Below are 13,833 nucleotides of genomic sequence, written 5' to 3'. Positions count from 1 at the left end.
GAGTCCAGCACAGAGCCACAGAGATGCTGCAGGCAGTGGAAGATCTTCCTGATGAGCAGAGCCTGAGGGAGCTGAGGGCTCTGTAGCCTGGAGAGGAGCAGCCTGAGGGTGACCTCATTGCTGTTGCTAAAGCTGTGCAGGGTGAGTGCCCAGAGGCTGGAGCCAGGCTCTGCTGGGGGATGCCCAATGCCAGCACCAGGGGCAGTGGTGGAAGCTGAGGCAGAGGAAGTGCCATGGAAACAGGAGGAAGAATTTTGTCACTGTGAGGTGACAGAGGCCTGGAGCAGGCTGCCCAGGGGGGCTGTGGAGTCTCCCTCTCTGGAGAGATTCCAACCCCACCTGGATGAGTTCCTGTGTGAGCTGCCCTGGGTGCCCTGCTCTGGCAGGGGTTGGGCTGGGTGAGCTCTGGAGCTCCCTTCCAGCCCCTCACACTCTGTGACACTAAGCTGCCTGGGAGCTTGGATCTGCTTGGAGGCAGGGAGGCTCTGCAGGGACCTGGCCAGGCTCAGTCCATGTGCAGAGGCCACTGGGGTGAGGCTCAACAGGGCCAAGGGCTGGGGCCTGACCCTGGGGCACAGCAACCCCAGGAAGGCTCCAGGCTGAGGGCTGCAAACTGCCTGGTGGAAGGGGACCTGGGGGTGCTGGTTGGCAGCAGCTGAGGATGAGCCAGGGGGTGCCCAGGGGGCCAAGAAGGTCCCCAGCAGCCTGACCTGGAGCAGCAGTGGTGTGGGCAGCAGGAGAGGGCAGGGACTGTGTCCCTGTGCTGAGCACTGCTGAGGCCACCCCTTGAGTCCTGGGTTCAGGTTTGGGTCCCTCACTGCAAGAAGGACATTGAGAGGCTGGAGCAGGGCCAGAGAAGGGCAAAAAAGCTGAGGAAGGGTCTGGAGAGCAGGGCTGGGGAGGAGCAGCTGAGGGAGCTGGGGGTGTTCAGCCTGGAGGAGAGGAAGCTGAGGGAGACCTCATTGCTCTCTGCAGCTCCCTGAGAGGAGGCTGGAGCCAGGTGGGGGCTGGGCTCTGCTCCCTAGGATCAGGGGATGGAAGGAGAGGAAATGACCTCAAGCTGTGCCAGGGGAGGCTGAGGTTGGAGATGAGGACCAATTTCTTTGCTGGAGGAGTGGTCAGGGCCTGGCAGAGGCTGCCCAGGGAGGTGGTGGAGTCCCCATGCCTGGAGGGGTTGCAGCAAGCTGTGGCCATGGCCCCTGGGGCCAGGGTTTGGTGGCCATGGAGGTGCTGGGCTGAGGTTGGACTTGAATGACCTTGGAGGCCTCTTCCACCCCAACCCATTCTGTGATCCAGCTCTGTGTGGGGATGCTGCAGGAGCTCCTGAGGAGCAGCAGGTCCCAGTCCATGCTGCTGAGCTCAGCACCAGCAGGGCTCTGCCTGCTCCTCTCCTGCCCTGCTTGCCAAAGGAGGAGATTGGGAGCTGAAGCCTCAGCTTTGTGTCCCCAAATCAATCAAAACACTGAATTGAGCCAAAAATGGAGCAGGGCTCACCCAGCCCTCTGCACAGCCAGAATTTCCTGCTGGGCATGGCCCCTCCTGAGGGTGAATCAGCTGCAGCCTCCCTGCCTCAGGGTGGGCCTGGGAGCTTGGGCAGTGCTGTGCAGGGAGAGGGTTTGAGCCTCAGAACCCAGCAGGGAGAGGCTGGAAGGGAGCTCTGGAGCTCACCCAGGCCAAGCCCTGCTCCAGCAGGGCACCCACAGCACAATGCCCAGCAGCACACTGCCCAGGGGGGGTTGGAAGCTCTCCACACAAGGACACTCCACAACCTCTCTGGGCAGCCTGCTCCAGGCCTCCAGCACCCTCACACCAAACAACTTTCTCCTCCTCTTCACATCCAATCTCCTGGCCTCCACTCTCTGCCCCTTGCTGCCCCTTGGCCTGGCCCTGGCCACCACTCAGCAGAGCCTGGCCCCAGCCTCTTGCCCCCCACAGCTCCTTGAGCTCTTGCTGAGCATTGCTCAGCTGCCCTCTGGGGCTGCTCTTCTGCAGGCTCTCAGCCCCAGGGCTCTCAGCCTTTGCTCCTGCCAGAGCTGCTCCAGGCCCCTCAGCAGCTCTGCAGCCTCCCCTGGACTCTCTCCAGCAGTTCTCTGTCTCTCCTCAACTGGGGAGCCCAGACCTGGACCCAGCACTCCAGAGGTGGTCTCATTGGGCGAGGAGAACCTCCCTTGCCCTGCTGGCCACCCTCTTCTCCCTGCCCCCCAGGACCCCCTTGGCCTTCTTGGCCCCCAGGGCACATTGCTGCCTCCTGGGGACCTTGTTGTCCCCCAGCACTCCCAGCTCCTTCTCCTTGGAGCTGCTTCCCAGCAGGTCCCCCCTCAGCTGTGCTGCTGCAGGAGGTTGTTCCTCCCCAGGCCCTGACCCTGCCCTTGCCCTTGCTGAGCTCCATGAGGTTCCCTCTGCCCAGCCCTGCAGCCTGGCCAGGTTGTAGCTGGTGCCCTCTCTGCCCTGGTGCAGGGGTAGCAGCCAGCTTGGGGCAGAGGTACTGCAGCTGGGGTGGGTGCTGGGGTGGGTGCTGGGGGGAACTGGAGGGGGACAGAGCCCCAAGCAGCTCTGGCTGAAGCCTTGAGACCCCCTGGCCCTGACTGGAGACCCAGGAGGGGCATTTCTGCCTCCCCCTGGCAGTGCCAGCTTGTCTGCAGCTGTTCATTGTAGTCGTCCCTGCACTGCTTCCCCCCCCCAGCTCTGCTGGCTTCATGTCCCAGTGGCTGAAACTGTGACTCACTGTCCCCCACCCTCACCCTCCCCTGCCCCATCCCTGGCATCCTCTGGGGAGTGCCAAGGAGGGCTGGGGGTGCTGGCAGGGGGCCAGAGGCACCCACAGCCCCCAGGGCAGCTCTTGCTGGGGGGGAGGAGGGTGAGGGGGGCTAGGCTGGGGCTGGAGAAGGGAGGGGGGCTGGGGGCTGCAGCTGTGCCCAGCTCTCCCTGGCAGCTGGGCTCTCTCTAATCCTCCCCTGCCCCATTTCCACTTAAGCTGAAGGTGCAGCCCCTGGCACGGGGGGGGGGGGGACAAATCCCCTCCCACGCAGGGGTGGGCAGCCACAGCCCTTGGCAAACAGCAGGGGAGGAGCACACAGATCCCCCTGGGTGCCCCCCCAGCTTCCCCCTGCCTGGAGCAGCTCTCCTCTTCCACTCTCCCTGCCCTGCTTCCATCCCAGGGCCCTGGGGGGGGCCCTTCCCCAGGGAGGGGGGAGGCTGGGTGGGGAAAATGCCAGCGTGGGGTGGCCCCAGAGCTTGGGTGCCCAGCACTGGGTGGGAGCCTTGACCTTGAACACAGGAGTTTGGATGAGTTTTGGTTGTGATGGGCTCCAGGTTCTTCCCTGCCCTCAGGGCAAGGCTGGCTGCACCTGAAGCCAGCTGGGTGTGGGCACAGCACTCATCCTGGCACTGCCTACAGGGTGAGCATGGGGCACCTGCAGGGAGTCCTGGAACCCCAGAAGGGTGAGGCTGGAAGGGACCTCTGGAGCTCACCCAGGCCAAGCCCTGCTCCAGCAGGGCACCCACAGCACAGTGCCCAGCAGCACAGTGCCCAGGGGGGGTTGGAAGCTCTCCACACAAGGACACTCCACAACATCTCTGGGCAGCCTGCTCCAGGCCTCCAGCACCAAACAGCTTTCTCCTCCTGTTCAAATGGAACCTTCTGGCTTCCAGTTTGTGCTCCTTGCTGCCCCTTGGCCTCACCCTGGCTCCTTCTTCTTGGCACCCCTCAGATATTTGTAAGCTCCCCTCTGGGGCTGCTCTTCTGCAGGCTCTCAGCCCCAGGGCTCTCAGCCTTTGCTGCTCCCAGAGCTGCTCCAGGCCCCTCAGCAGCTCTGCAGCCTCCCCTGGGCTCTCTCCAGCAGTTCTCTGTCCCTCCTCAACTGGGGAGCCCAGACCTGGACCCAGCACTCCAGATGTGGTCTCACTGGGCGAGGAGAACCTCCCTTGCCCTGCTGGCCACCCTCTTCTCCCTGCCCCCCAGGACCCCCTTGGCCTTCTTGGCCCCCAGGGCACATTGCTGCCTCCTGGGGACCTTGTTGTCCCCCAGCACTCCCAGCTCCTTCTCCTTGGAGCTGCTTCCCAGCAGGTCCCCCCTCAGCTGTGCTGCTGCAGGAGGTTGTTCCTCCCCAGGGCCAGGACCCTGCCCTTGCCCTTGCTGAGCTCCATGAGGTTCCCTCTGCCCAGCCCTGCAGCCTGGCCAGGGTGATGTCAGGGATGGTCTTGCTGGTGCCATGCACAGGCAGGGGAAGGAGAACCTCCCTTGCCCTGCTGCCTGCACTTCTTCCTGCCCTCCCTAGGCCACCATTTGCCTTCCTGCCCCCAGGGCTCCTTGCTCTCCCATGGATAACTTCTTGTCCACCACCCAGCTCCTGGGGGGGTCAACAGGGCCCTGGGGTCTCTTGCCCAGCTGCCCTCATGGCCCCAACACAGCCTCAGTTTCCCTTTCCCATCCCAGGTCCTGCATCCTCGCTGCCCTCTGTGGTGTCCCAGCTCCAGGCCCCCCCCAGGGTGGCCCCACGAGGGGCTGTGGGGGCAGTGGGTGACAGGGAGGTGCAGCAGGTCCCTTTGCCCCCCGGCTCTGGCCGGGCCGGCAGAGCCGGTGCAGGAATGCTGGGCTGGGAGGGGACACGGGGCCAGGCCGGCCCTGCTGGGGGGCCCTGTGGGGTGGCTCAAACCCCCCCGGCAGTGGGACAGGGTGAGCAGAGCTGGCACAACACCATGGAGCTGCCGCGGGTGCTGCTGCTGCTGGCTGCGACGCGCACGGCCGCGGGCCTGGGTGACTTCCCCGGGGACAAGGGGCAGGGGGGCAGGGGCTCCGAGGGGCTGCGAGGTCTTACCTCGGGGCTCTTTGTGCTCAGGAGGGGGTTATGGGGTCGGGCACGGTTGGGGGGGGTCCCTACACCGGTGCTGCTCCCGAGGTTCCGCTGTGCCGGCACCGGCGCTCAGGACCCCGGCAGGGAGGGGATGGTGCTGGGCAGGGAGGGGATGGTGCTGGGCAGGGAGGGGATGGTGCTGGGCAGGGGGTGCCCCCCGCTCACCGCCTGCTCCCCCAGCCCTGCTGCCCTACGTGCCCCGCCTGTCCCCCATGGCGCTGCCGGGGAAGCTCACTGCCAGCACCTTCGCCCTGGAGAGGCCCCGCTGCATCTTCCAGCACCACGCCAGCGCCTCCGATGCCGTCTGGCTCGTGGTGGCTTTTGCCAACGGTGAGTGCCCGCGGCGCCGGGGCAGGCTCCCGGCCCTGGCAGGGGGATGTGGGGGCGCCCTGGCTGCAGCTGCTCAGCCCCCACCTGTGCCACGCAGCCTCGGCCGCCTTCAGGAACCCCCCGTGCCGGGCTCAGGTGCCCCTGTACCAGCAGCTGCCCACCAGGGGCTCCTACATGACGCTGGAGATGGAGGTGGCCGCACACTGCTGCTCGGCCCCCGGCCCGGCTGTCCTGCGGGTCGGGGGGGACACAGCCTGCGGAGCCCACGGCGCCCGGGAGCCCTGCAACGGGCCCCTGCCCTCCCCGGGGCCCTACAGGTGAGGCCGGTGGCAGCCACCCCCCACCTACCCCCACCAGCCAGGGCGCGTCGCCACCCTGTCCCCTCCGTGCCCCCTCTGCAGGGTGAAGTTCCTGCTGATGGGCCGCCGGGGCCCCAAGGCAGAGAGCAGGTGGTCTGAGCCCATCCTTCTGCGCAGAGGTACCCACGGCACGGCCCTGCCCCCGGCTCCCCTGCTCCTGCCTGCCTGGGGGGCTGGCACGCAGCGTGGCATCCACCCTGTGCCATCACCCCCAGCCCCGAGGGCAGAAGCAACTCCTGGTCTCCCCTGGCTGCCTCATCCCTCCCCTCTCCACCACACCATCCCTGAGCCCTCCCCGCCCCCCGTGTACGCCTTCCCATCCCCCTTACTCCATCTTCTTCCAGCCAGCAGCCCGAGTGCCATCGACCCCTCGCCCACTCGCGGTGCCGGCAGTGACGTTGTGGTCATCACCTCCATCCTGGCCAGCCTGGGGGTGGTGCTGGCCCTGGCAGTGCTCAGCGCCGTGGGGTATGGGGTCCGCGTGGGGGCGTGCTCGGGGGGACATCCCCTCCTCAGCCCCACCAGCAGAGGGACGGAGCCCTGCAGAGGCTTTTAAGCTTCTTGAACTGGGGGTCGGGGGGTCGGGAAGTTTGGCCAGAACAGGCCCCTTGGAGATGGTTGGGGAGGGGAGGGCTGGCAGAGCGCCCCCCGCCGAGGGCTCCGCTTGATGCCTCTTGTCTCTCCCTGCAGAGCCGAGGTGTGGGCGTCCCTGTGCCACCAGGACTTGGGGACCGACACCTTCGCCCGCAAGTCCTACAGGACCCACCACATCCCCCCGGCCCCTCCCCAGCCCCCGCCCGCCGGCCCTGGGGGCAGCCCCCCAGGCCTGGGCTGCTTTGCCTCTCGTCCTCCTGCTCCGTATTCTACCAAGTAAAACTCGCAGTTGGCATCGCAGCTGCCTCCTCCTTGTTCAGCACACGGCAGTGCCCCCTCCGCTCCGCTCGGTGCCCTTGGCCATCGAGCCCCCCGCTGTCACCCACAGGGGGATGCAGCCATGGAGGGCGGGGGCACCCTCTACTCAGCTCTGGTGATACCCACCTGGAGTACTGTGTCCAGTTCTGGAGCCCTTATTACAAGAGGGATGTGGAGGTGCTGGAAGGTGTCCAGAGAAGGGCCACAAGGATGAGCAGAGGGCTGGAGCTGCTCTGCTGTGAGGACAGACTGAAGGAGTTGGGGCTGTTCAGTCTGGAGAAGAGAAGGCTCCCAGGTGACCTCATTGTGGCCTTCCAGTATCTGAAGGGGGCTACAGGAAGGCTGGGGAGGGACTGCTCAGGATCTCAGGGAGTGATAGGACTAGGGGGAATGGAATGAAGCTGGAGGTGGGGAGATTCAGGCTAGATGTGAGGAGGAGGTTCTTCAGCATGAGAGTGGTGAAGCCCTGGAATGGGTTGTCCAGGGAGGTGGTCGAGGCCCCGTCCCTGGAGGTGTTTTAGCCCAGGCTGGCTGAGGCTCTGGCCAGGCTGATCTAGTGTGGGGTGTCCCTGCCCATGGCAGGATGATCCTTGTGGTCCCTTCCAACCCTGAATGAAACTATGAAACTATGAAACACCCCCCGCGGCCTCGGCTCGGTGGGACTGGAGGCGCGGAGGGGGCAGCCCGCCGGGCTGCGCGGGGGGCACGGCGCGGGGGGCGGCATCCCTGCCCCCGGGGCTGGGCGAGGGCCGAGGCCGGCGGCGCGGCGAGCGTGGCGGTGCTGAGCCGCCCTGGCTGGCGGGCGTGGGGCGGCCGCCCGGGCGAACGAGCCCGACCTGTTTGCCACGGGGCTGGCGCAGGAATGTGGGAGGCTGGCGGCCGCGGGCGGGTCCGCTGCGGCCTCGGCGGTGCGCCGCACTCCCGCCCGCGGCACCCAGGCGCCCGCACCATGGCCCCGCTGCTCCTCCTGCTGCTGCTGGCCACGGCCCACGGCCTGGGTGAGTGCCCCGACGCCAGCGGCGCCGCCGGGGGGTCCCCCACGACCCCGAAGTGTGGCGGTGCGCTGGGTGTGCACATCGAGGGGGACAGGGCCCAGCGCGGTGCATCCTCTGTGCAGGGTGGGCGCTGCCCCCTCCGTGCTGGGTGCTTACCCCTCTGCTCTGGGGGCTGCCCTCTCTGTGCTCTGTGCTGTCCTCTCCATCCTGGGTGCTTCCCCCTCTGCTCTGGGTGCTGCCCTCTCTGTGCTCTGTGCTGTCCTCCCCATCCTGGGTGCTTCCCCCTCTGCTCTGGGTGCTGCCCCCTCTATACACAGTCTCAAGCTGTGCCAGGGGAGGTTTAGGCTGGAGGTGAGGAGAAAGTTCTTCCCAGAAAGAGGAATGCGCCCTTGGAATGTGCTGCCCAGGGAGGTGGTGGAGTCCCCATCCCTGGAGGTGTTCAGGAGGGGACTGGATGTGGCACTTGGAGCCATGGTTGAGCTGTCAAGAGGTGTTGGGTGACAGCTTGGACTTGGTGATCTCTGAGGTCTTTTCCAACCTGGTTGAGTCTATGGTTCTGTGATTCCATGCTGGCTGCTGCCCCCTCTGTGCTGGCTGCTGCCCCCTCTGTGCTGGCTGCTGCCCTCTCTGTGCTGGCTGCTGCCCTCTCTGTGCTGGCTGCTGCCCCTTCTGTTCTGGCTGCTGCCCTCTCTGTGCTGGCTGCTGCCCCTTCTGTTCTGGCTGCTGCCCTCTCTGTTCTGGCTGCTGCCCCATCTGTGCTGGCTGCTGCCCTCTCTGTGCTGGCTGCTGCCCTCTCTGTGCTGGCTGCTGCCCCTTCTGTTCTGGCTGCTGCCCTCTCTGTGCTGGCTGCTGCCCCTTCTGTTCTGGCTGCTGCCCTCTCTGTGCTGGCTGCTGCCCCTTCTGTTCTGGCTGCTGCCCTCTCTGTGCTGGCTGCTGCCTCTTCTGTTCTGGCTGCTGCCCTCTCTGTGCTGGCTGCTGCCCTCTCTATGCTGGCTGCTGCCCTCTCTATGCTGGCTGCTGCCCTCTCTGTGCTGGCTGCTGCCCTCTCTGTGCTGGCTGCTGCCCTCTCTATGCTGGCTGCTGCCCTCTCTGTGCTGGCTGCTGCCCTCTCTATGCTGGCTGCTGCCCTCTCTGTTCTGGCTGCTGCCCTCTCTGTGCTGGCTGCTGCCCTCTCTGTGCTGGCTGCTGCCTCTTCTGTTCTGGCTGCTGCCCTCTCTGTTCTGGCTGCTGCCCTCTCTGTGCTGGCTGCTGCCCTCTCTGTGCTGGCTGCTGCCTCGTCTGTTCTGGCTGCTGCCCTCTCTGTGCTGGCTGCTGCCCTCTCTATGCTGGCTGCTGCCTCTTCTGTTCTGGCTGCTGCCCTCTCTATGCTGGCTGCTGCCCTCTCTGTGCTGGCTGCTGCCCTCTCTATGCTGGCTGCTGCCTCGTCTGTTCTGGCTGCTGCCCTCTCTGTGCTGGCTGCTGCCCTCTCTATGCTGGCTGCTGCCTCTTCTGTTCTGGCTGCTGCCCTCTCTGTTCTGGCTGCTGCCCTCTCTGTGCTGGCTGCTGCCCTCTCTGTGCTGGCTGCTGCCTCGTCTGTGCTGGCTGCTGCCTCGTCTGTTCTGGCTGCTGCCCTCTCTGTTCTGGCTGCTGCCCCTTCTGTTCTGGCTGCTGCCCTCTCTATGCTGGCTGCTGCCCCTTCTGTTCTGGCTGCTGCCCTCTCTATGCTGGCTGCTGCCCTCTCTGTGCTGGCTGCTGCCCTCTCTATGCTGGCTTCTGCCCTCTCTATGCTGGCTGCTGCCCCTTCTGTTCTGGCTGCTGCCCTCTCTATGCTGGCTGCTGCCCCTTCTGTTCTGGCTGCTGCCCTCTATGCTGGCTGCTGCCCTCTCTATGCTGGCTGCTGCCCCTTATGTCTCTGGTGTCACCTTCCCGGGCTGCTGGCACAGGGTGGGGTGCCCCGGGGGTCTCGCAGGGGTGTCCCTCGCCTGGGGGTGGTGGCACAGGTGTGGTTTTGGTTCTCCTTTTCACGATCCACCTCGTCTATGAGCTCAAAACCCTGGGGGGCAGGAGGGGGCAGCTCCCTCCTGTGCCCAGCCCCATGCCGAGCCCCAGGAGCTGTGGGTCGGGGGGCTGCAGTGAGGGGTCCGCACCCTTGCCGCACTCCCCTCTTGGCTTCCCACCGCAGTGACGCTCAGCTACACCCCAGAGCTGGCCAGCTCTGCCCTGGAGGGGCGGATCACCACCTCCACCTTCGTGCTGGAGCAGCCCCGCTGTGTCTTTGACGGATTCCCCACCGAGAACATCTGGCTGGTGGTCGCCGTCCCCGAGGGTAGGTGCGGGAGCAGCCCCGGGCAAGGGGGAGGGAGGGGGGGGCTCATGGCTCCCTCCTTACCCCCCCCGCTCCCCGTGTCCCCATCCCTGCAGCCGTGAATGACTTCAACAACAGCCTGGAGCCGGGGACCCCCGAGAGGGCCTTCCAGGAGTTCCCCAGCCCCGCCCGCGCCTACATGACCCTCAACACCACCCTGCTCAACTACCCCTGCCCCGAGTCCTCCGAGAACATCACGGTGCTGCACGTCGGCATCGAGACCAGCTGCGCCAACGACACCGCCAGGCCCACCTGCAACGGACCCCTGCCCGCTTCTGGCCCCTACCGGTGAGCCTCCCCATGGCCGACTGCCCTCCCCCCGCCCCCCCCGCGGGCCTGCCGGCCGCCCCCCGGCTCGGGGGCGCACATCCAACCTCCCCTTTCGCGCCAGGGTGAAGTTCCTCGCCTTCAACGGCTCCGTCCCCGTGGCCGAGACGCGGTGGTCGCTCCCCATCACCCTGCGGACAGGTAGCACTGCCCGGGTGCTCCTCCTGCCCCTCGGGGGCGGGCGAGGGGGGCACGGGGTGGGCACGGGGGGCAGCCGCACCCTGAGCACCACCAGCTTAGGCTGCGGGGACCCTGTGAGTGGGGAAACTGAGGCAGGGCACCGCTGTGGGTCGTGCTGGGGTAGGATGGCACCGCGCAGGGGCACGTTGGGTCTGCAGGCTGTGTTCGCCCCCCCTGCCAGCGCCCCGCAGTGCCCCCCGCCCTGGCTGGGTGTCTGTCCCCCCCACGCCGCCCTGGGGTGTGCATCCTGCTCCTTCCCCTTCCTCTCTCCCCCCAGCCAAGGACCCGAGCAGCATCCCGGTGCCGGGCAGCGGGCACAGCGGTGGCATGATCGCCCTCACCACCATCCTCTCCATCCTCTTTGCCATCCTGCTGGCCGGCCTGCTGGCCATGCTGGTCTTCTGGGGGTGAGTGCCACTGCCCAGGGGCTCTGCCGGGCGCTGGGCAGCTGGGATTGGCGCCAGAGGGTGCCCCTGGCACCCCCTGGCCCCCTCCTTCGCCCCTCACCAGCTCCTCCCTCGGCAGCTCGGACACCTGCGGGGTCAGCGGCAGCTTCAGCAAGCCGGAGGTGGTGTCGGTGCGGCGCTACAACACCCACCACGTCTACGACCAGCCGGCTGCCCGCCTCTGAGCCCCGCCACGGCCCTCTGCTACCTCCCTGACCCCCCCCCCCCCCCCCAGCACCTCATCACCTCCCCCTGCACCCTTGGGTGCCCTCAGGAGTGCCCCACTGGTGCCGGTGGCATGATGCCTGCCCCCACCGGGGGCCCAGCCGGGGCTGCTCCGCGGAGCAGAGCCCCAGGGAGCGGTGACTGAGCAAGGGATGAACCATTAAAGGCTTTTCTGAGTGCTTCATGCCCAGCATCCCCCTCCGGTGTGTGCCCCCTGGGCCTGGCACCCGCTGGAGCCTCCTCACCTCCCGCAGCCCTGCTGGCCTTGTGCCCACCTCCCCGGGCAGGGCTCTGGCTGTGGCACTGCTGCCACCTGGGGCAGGATGCGTCCAGGGCTGCTGTGGAGTGGGAGAAGCCTTTTCACCCCCAGCTTGGGGCATGTGGTGCCACCTGCACCCACCCTGGACTGGGGCAAGTCCCCTGGGGTAGGAGGCAGTGAGGGGAGGCCGATGCCCACCAGCCCTGGCACGGGGGTGAGGGGCACAGACCTGCCCCCAGGAGCTGGGGGTGAGGCTTCCTCCCCATTCCCTCTCACCCCACAGCGGTGTCCCCATGTCCCAAACCCAGAGGAGGGTCTCCACCTGGCACAGCTGGCACAGCTGGCACAGCCCTGCCTGGGTGCTGCTGATCTTCCCTCCTTGGCCATGAGATGGCATGAGGGGGCCGGCAGCCTGGGGCCTCATCCTGCACCGGGACATGGGTCCCTGATCCCGTGCTGGGGAAGGGTGGGGTGTGGGGGGCCTGGTCCTGTACCAGGCTGTGGGGTCCTGATCCTGCACCAGGCTGTGGGGTCCTGATCCTGCACCAGGCTGTGGGGCACTGATCCTGCACCAGGCTGTGGGGTCCTGATCCTGCACCAGGCTGTGGGGCACTGATCCTGCCCCAGGCTGTGGGGCACTGATCCTGCACCAGGCTGTGGGCACTGATCCTGCACCAGGCTGTGCGGTCCTGATCCTGCACCAGGCTGTGGGGCACTGATCCTGCACCAGGCTGTGGGCACTGATCCTGCACCTGGCTGTGGGGCACTGATCCTGCACCAGGCTGTGCGGTCCTGATCCTGCACCAGGCTGTGGGGCACTGATCCTGCACCAGGCTGTGCGGTCCTGATCCTGCACCAGGCTGTGGGGCACTGATCCTGCACCAGGCTGTGGGGGACTGATCCTGCACCAGGCTGTGAGGCACTGATCCTGCCCCAGGCTGTGGGGCACTGATCCTGCCCCAGGCTGTGGGGCACTGATCCTGCCCCAGGCTGTGAGGCACTGATCCTGCACCAGGCTGTGGGGCACTGATCCTGCCCCAGCCTGTGGGGCACTGATCCTGCCCTGGGGCAATGTGGGGTCCCGGTCCTGCCCTGGGGGATGTGGGTCCTGACTCTGCCCCGGCAGGAGGAGCCTGCCGCGGTGCTGAGCGAGGGGAGCTGGGGAGCAGCGCAGGGTGGCTGTGCCTCTCTGGGTGGTGCCAGGCAGGTGCACCCACACCCCACACCTCCCATGAATAGCTCTCTTCTCCTGCGGGCACCAGGGGTTAGGCACATTTACATCTGAGCCGTGGGCACCGTGCCCTCAGCAGGGTGCCAGGGGAGTCACCCACCTGCCCCTGCTGCACTGAGCTGCTGCCAGCAGCAGGCTCCAGGGAGCCCAGCCAAGGACACCCAACCCCCCCGGAGCTCAGCCTGAGCATGGCTTCACCCGGCAGAAACTTCTGCCCTCTGCCCCCTCAGGATGAAGCCCCTGTTCAACCCAGAGTGATTGTGAGGGGCTGGGGGCTCTGTCCCCTCAGGGTGAAGCCCCTGTTCAGCCCAGAGTGGTTGTGAGGGGCTGGGGGCTCTGTCCCCTCAGGGTGAAGCCCCTGTTCAACCCAGGGTGGCTGAGAGGGGCTGGGGGCTCTGTCCCCTCAGGGTGAATCTCCTCTGCCCCCTCAGGGTGAAGCCCCCGTTCAACCCAGAATGGCTGTGAGGGGCTGGGGGCTCTGCCCCCTTAGGGTGAAGCCCCTGTTCAACTCAGAGTGGCTGTGAGGGGCTGGGGGGCCCCTCTGTCCCCTGAGGGTGAATCTCCTCTGTCCCCTCAGGATGAAGCCCCTGTTCAACCCAGAGTGGCTGTGAGGGGCTGGGGGCTCTGCCCCCTCAGGGTGAATCTCCTCTGTCCCCTCAGGATGAAGCCCCTGTTCAACCCAGAGCGGTGTGAGGGGCTGGGGGTCCCCTCAGGGTGAATCTCCTCTGTCCCCTGAGGGTGAAGCCCCTGTTCAGCCCAGAGTGGTGTGAGGGGCTGGGGGCTCTGCCCCCTCAGGATGAAGCCCCTGTTCAACCCAGAGTGGCTGTGAGGGGCTGGGGGCTCTGCCCCCTCAGGGTTAATCTCCTCTGTCCCCTCAGGGTGAAGCCCCTGTTTAAACCAGAGCGGTGTGAGGGGCTGGGGGTCCCCTCTGTCCCCTCAGGGTTAATCTCCTCTGTCCCCTCAGGGTGAAGCCCCTGTTTAAACCAGAGTGGCTGAGAGGGGCTGGGGGTCCTCTCTATCCCCTCAGGGTGAAGCCCCTGTTCAACCCAGAGTGGCTGTGAGGGGCTGGGGTCCCCTCTGTCCCCTCAGGGTTAAGCCCCTGTTCAACCCAGAGTGGCTGTGAGGGGCTGGGGGCTCTGTCCCCTCAGGGTGGAGTCCCTGTTCAACCCAGAGTGGCTGTGAGGGGCTGGGGGCTCTGTCCCCTCAGGGTGAAGCCCCTGTTCAACCCAGAGTGGCTGTGAGGGGCTGGGGGCTCTGTCCCCTGTCCCTCTACAGCTGCTGGAGGGGGGCACATGCAGGGGGGGACATGCAGCCCCGAGCCATGCAGGGCTAGAGGTGGCACATGGGGACACACAAGTGGTGGTGGCAGGGG

General features: G+C 66.6%; 2 protein-coding genes across 2 annotated transcripts; both read left to right on the top strand.

Moving 5' to 3' along the window:
* The first annotated feature begins 4,697 nt into the window (after positions 1-4,697).
* Positions 4,698-6,452, top strand: LOC137454964 (uroplakin-3b-like). The gene is made up of 6 exons (XM_068165427.1): positions 4,698-4,756; positions 5,034-5,183; positions 5,281-5,500; positions 5,585-5,661; positions 5,887-6,010; positions 6,233-6,452. Exons 1-6 carry the CDS (start codon positions 4,699-4,701, stop codon positions 6,414-6,416), a joined length of 813 nt encoding a protein of 270 aa, XP_068021528.1. The 5' UTR covers position 4,698; the 3' UTR covers positions 6,417-6,452.
* An 837-nt stretch (positions 6,453-7,289) lies between these two features.
* Positions 7,290-11,155, top strand: LOC137454930 (uroplakin-3b-like protein 1). Its single transcript, XM_068165353.1, has 6 exons — positions 7,290-7,452; positions 9,611-9,754; positions 9,850-10,081; positions 10,185-10,261; positions 10,578-10,707; positions 10,826-11,155. The coding sequence occupies exons 1-6, from the start codon at positions 7,317-7,319 to the stop codon at positions 10,929-10,931; spliced, it is 825 nt and encodes a 274-aa protein (XP_068021454.1). The 5' UTR covers positions 7,290-7,316; the 3' UTR covers positions 10,932-11,155.
* Positions 11,156-13,833: the final 2,678 nt, after the last annotated feature.

The sequence above is a fragment of the Melanerpes formicivorus genome, unplaced genomic scaffold (assembly GCF_026170545.1).
Source record: "Melanerpes formicivorus ecotype bairdi unplaced genomic scaffold, bMelFor1.0.p_v2 SCAF_88, whole genome shotgun sequence".
Taxonomy (NCBI): domain Eukaryota; kingdom Metazoa; phylum Chordata; class Aves; order Piciformes; family Picidae; genus Melanerpes; species Melanerpes formicivorus.
This window is presented reverse-complemented; position numbering and strand designations above follow the sequence as displayed.

Bases quoted from the DNA above. Each gene is read 5' to 3' on its own strand.
- LOC137454930 (XM_068165353.1), top strand. From the start codon at position 7,317: ATGTGGGAGGCTGGCGGCCGCGGGCGGGTCCGCTGCGGCCTCGGCGGT. The intron at 9,755-9,849 runs GTAGGTGCGGGA...CCATCCCTGCAG, and splicing joins GGTGGTCGCCGTCCCCGAGG to CCGTGAATGACTTCAACAAC. The intron at 10,262-10,577 runs GTAGCACTGCCC...CTCTCCCCCCAG, and splicing joins CCCCATCACCCTGCGGACAG to CCAAGGACCCGAGCAGCATC.
- LOC137454964 (XM_068165427.1), top strand. From the start codon at position 4,699: ATGGAGCTGCCGCGGGTGCTGCTGCTGCTGGCTGCGACGCGCACGGCC. The intron at 5,501-5,584 runs GTGAGGCCGGTG...CCCCCTCTGCAG, and splicing joins CCCTCCCCGGGGCCCTACAG to GGTGAAGTTCCTGCTGATGG. The intron at 6,011-6,232 runs GTATGGGGTCCG...CTCTCCCTGCAG, and splicing joins GCAGTGCTCAGCGCCGTGGG to AGCCGAGGTGTGGGCGTCCC.